This window comes from Elephantulus edwardii, unplaced genomic scaffold (genome assembly GCF_000299155.1).
Source record: "Elephantulus edwardii isolate Elephantulus edwardi_28Jun2011 unplaced genomic scaffold, EleEdw1.0 scaffold00301, whole genome shotgun sequence".
Lineage (NCBI taxonomy): Eukaryota > Metazoa > Chordata > Mammalia > Macroscelidea > Macroscelididae > Elephantulus > Elephantulus edwardii.
Window position 1 is genome coordinate 239,163 of NW_006400051.1, and position 1,342 is coordinate 240,504.

Here is a 1,342-nt window from a genome sequence, read left to right on the forward strand (position 1 = left end):
TTCAGCTAAGATCCATCTAACATTAGCTACAATATCCCTGGTACCACGACCCCTTCTAAACCCAGCCTGGACTTCTGGCAGTTCTCTGCTGATGTGTTGTTCCAGTCATTTTTGGATAATCTTCAGGAGAATTTTGCATGCATGTGAAATCAATGAGATTGTTCTTTAGTTTCCACACTCTGTTGGGTCACCCTTCTTACTCTTATTGTCATAAAGTCAGAATATATTCATAGTTGATTATCCAGTGAGTTTTCAAAGGTATAAATTCGTCAGGATGAAATTTTCTATCTTTATTCCTTGAAGCAACTGATGGATTTAAACCTCTAGAGAAGTGCCTTCTTTGTGTCATCAGAGTAAATCTCTGTAGACTATACTACATATTCCCCTTGTTACATATGTAGTGATTAGGTAGAGGCATATGGGAGCAAGACACTAAAATGTGGTAACATGTCAATCCTTTACCTGGGTCATGGTCTCATAGTTGTATTACCTTTTTAAATTTATGTTCAGATTAAGATATCTATGCCTTAAAGTTTCCAATAGTAAGAACTCGACCTCTCTGCAGTAAATCATCCTTTGAATGTCATCCTTCGCTCTGAAAGATGTATTGGCCTCTTTCCTTCCGTGCTTTCTACGGAGGTGGTTGTCAGCTGCCACTGGCATAATGGCTGCCCTCAGACCCCTGGTGAAGCCAAAGATCGTCAAAAAGAGGACCAAGAAATTCATCCGCCACCAGTCAGACCGTTATGTCAAAATTAAGCGTAATTGGCGCAAGCCCAGAGGCATCGACAACAGGGTTCGGAGAAGATTTAAGGGCCAGATCTTGATGCCCAACATTGGTTACGGGAGCAACAAGAAGACAAAACACATGCTGCCCAGTGGCTTCCGCAAATTCCTAGTCCACAATGTCAAGGAGCTGGAGGTGCTGCTGATGTATAACAAATCTTACTGTGCTGAGATTGCGCACAATGTTTCCTCCAAGAACCGCAAAGCCATTGTGGAAAGAGCAGCCCGGCTGGCCATTAGAGTCACCAATCCCAATGCCAGACTGCGCAGCGAAGAAAATGAATAGAAAGCTTGTTTGCACATTTTATTTGTGCTAAATAAACCATAAAAACTGCAAAAAAAAAAAAGAAAGATGTATTGGCATGATACACTATAATTGAAAGAAAAATTCTAAACTCTGGAGTATTTATAATAAAGAAATTCTGGTAGCTCAGTATTTATATGTTCAGCTGCTAATGAAAAGATAAACAATTTGAATTCTTCAGCTGCTCCCAGCCAGGGAAAAGATGTGTCAGACAGCTTCCATAAAGATTTACAGCCTTGAAAACTGTACAGA

General features: G+C 40.4%; 1 protein-coding gene across 1 annotated transcript; it reads left to right on the top strand.

Annotated features, from left to right (window-relative positions):
- The first annotated feature begins 664 nt into the window (after nt 1-664).
- Nucleotides 665-1,072, top strand: LOC102875779 (60S ribosomal protein L32-like). Its single transcript, XM_006900878.1, has one exon. The coding sequence runs from the start codon at nt 665-667 to the stop codon at nt 1,070-1,072; it is 408 nt and encodes a 135-aa protein (XP_006900940.1).
- Nucleotides 1,073-1,342: the final 270 nt, after the last annotated feature.

Coding starts and splice junctions, on each gene's coding strand:
- LOC102875779 (XM_006900878.1), top strand. CDS start 665: ATGGCTGCCCTCAGACCCCTGGTGAAGCCAAAGATCGTCAAAAAGAGG.